This window comes from Aplysia californica, unplaced genomic scaffold, assembly GCF_000002075.1.
Source record: "Aplysia californica isolate F4 #8 unplaced genomic scaffold, AplCal3.0 scaffold00084, whole genome shotgun sequence".
Lineage (NCBI taxonomy): Eukaryota > Metazoa > Mollusca > Gastropoda > Aplysiida > Aplysiidae > Aplysia > Aplysia californica.
This window is the reverse complement of record NW_004797354.1, coordinates 636,936-639,190: the sequence shown is the minus strand read 5'-3', so window position 1 is coordinate 639,190 and position 2,255 is coordinate 636,936. Positions and strand designations below refer to the sequence as shown.

The window sequence follows — 2,255 nt, the reverse complement described above, 5'->3', positions numbered from 1 at the left end:
GTGTGTGTGTGAGTGTGTGTGTGTTCCTCTCTTTCCCTCTCTGTTTGAGCGTGTGTGTACATGTGTTTGTGTGAGTCTGGTTAAGTCCTTTCCCATCCCAATCAGATACTCTTTTATTTCGATTTAATATACTATTTGTATTGTTTGTTTATGACTTTCTGAATAAAGTGGTTGGGAATCAAAAACCATGTGCTTGTGTGTGTGTGTGTGTGTGTCTCTCTCTCTCTCTCTCTCTCTCTCTCTCTCTCTCTCTCTCTCTCTCTCTCTCTCTCTCTCTCTCTGTGTGTGTGTGTGTGTGTGTGTGTGTGTGTGTTTGTTTGAATATATCTGTGTGTAAGTGTGTTTGTGTGTGCATATTTTTATGGCAGAGGGTTAAAAGATTATCAGAGAGAAACAGAGGAGCGAAAGAGAGAGAGAGAGAGAGAGAGAGAGAGAGAGAGAGAGAGAGAGAGAGAGAGAGGGGGGGGGAAGAGAGAGAGAGAGAGAGAGAGAGAGAGAGAGAGAGAGAGAGAGAGAGAGAGAGAGAGAGAGGAGGGAGGGGGAGGAAGAGAGGACGGAAATGACCACTACTAGAACCGTATGGGGCTTGTTTTTTTTAAAATCATTTTAAAGCGCACTGGTGAAAACTTAAGTAAAAGAGTGTGCTATAAAAGTGAAATCTATCATTGTTTTTAATGTTATTACTAGGTTAAAATTAAAACTTGAGGCTCCACTCACGAATATTTCCACTTGCTTACGGCAGCTGTTAGGTGTTTGGGGTTCGAACTGCAGCGGTAGAAGCAATGATCATTTAGAGGTAGCATATCGACATCGTGAAAGATGAAACAGTCGAAATTGTCTATTTTCTCAGCCTCCAAAAAACCGACGTTGAAGAGCATCCCTCGGTTAAAGGTGGTAGGCATGTCCTAGAGGTAAGAGAAATGTATCCATTACCGAGGCATAGGGAGAATTAAAATTTAAGCATTCTAATTCAATGCACTTAACTTTCGATGGGAAACAAACAAACAAGCAAACAAACATACAAACAAACAAACAAACAGATAAACTAACAAAACAACGTGTGTAAACTCTAAAGAGAGACAGACAAACAGACAAAAAGGTGGGGAGTGGAGATCAGACAGACAGACTGGGTGAAAAAATATATACAGAGAGAGAGAGAGCGAGAGAGGGAGAGCGAGAGAGAGGGAGAGAGAGAGAGAGAGAGAGAGAGAGAGAGAGAGAGAGAGAGAGAGAGAGAGAGAGAGAGAGAGAGAGAGTAACTATTATTTTGGTTGCATTCTAATGTGCAATAAGAACGATTTTTCTTTTTGAGCAATGTTAGATGCTAATCATGATCATCCCCATCAAGTGCTAGATCATCGTCAGATCATGATTTGCCATTCATTTCGTTGCTACATCGCTCTTTGAAAAATGTATTTAAAAGTTATGGTACTATTATCCTGAGCATTTCCCCGTCACCCATCTAATAATTAGGTATTCCAAGTGAATAGGTGTTGGTCATCTTCTGCCTTGTTTGACCTCAATTTTGTCAGTGAGAACTAGAAGTTCAAGGCTTTTACGTCTATTCAAGTGTCTCAAAAGCTGCTCTGTCTTTTTCTGATCGTGTTTGTCAGCGACCGGCTTGCGTTATGAGAACACTGGAATAGGGAGCGATTTTACATCTATTGTTCACATGACAATGTATTTTCTAACCTAACACTGGACCAGCAAACAGCTCGTTATGGTACAAATATGATGTTTTGCTTTTTTGGGGGCATTCCAAACCAACTCTTAATATTTCCCCGCTACGTTCAGCAGGCTGAAAAATCTCGAACTTTCAACTTAAGTGGATTGCTTGCGACAGCAACGATATTCTCCAGTGTCACTAAAGATAGCGAAAATAAAATATAGAAGCTATAGAAATTTGGATTCTCTGGAGACGGTTGAGAAATTCCTGGAAGGAAAAGACATCAAACGAGGTAGTACTTAAAGACGCCCGTGTGGGCGGCTACACATCGGAATAGCCAGCTTGCGTGAAACTCAACATTGGAATAGCGAGCAATTCTGATATTGGAATAATGAGGTGTTTCTTCCTATATTTCGCTTAAAACCACACACACACATACACACATACATACACACTCACACACACACACACACACACACACACACACACACACACACACAGGGAGAGAGAGAGAAAGAGAGGGAGAGAGAGATAGAGAGAGAGAGAGAGAGAGAGAGAGAGAGAGAGTGGGGGGGGGGGGGGGAGAGTA

The 2,255-nt window shown here is 41.6% G+C and overlaps 1 protein-coding gene across 1 annotated transcript in view; it reads right to left on the bottom strand.

The window, feature by feature from the left end:
• Nucleotides 1-2,255, bottom strand: part of LOC101853610 (beta-N-acetyl-D-glucosaminide beta-1,4-N-acetylglucosaminyl-transferase) — a gene marked incomplete at its 3' end in the record, with an annotated part of 6,854 nt that overhangs the window by 724 nt on the left and 3,875 nt on the right. Inside the window, 1 exon segment of the mRNA XM_013080403.2 lies at nt 718-905. Coding sequence (XP_012935857.2) covers nt 718-905 — 188 coding nt within the window.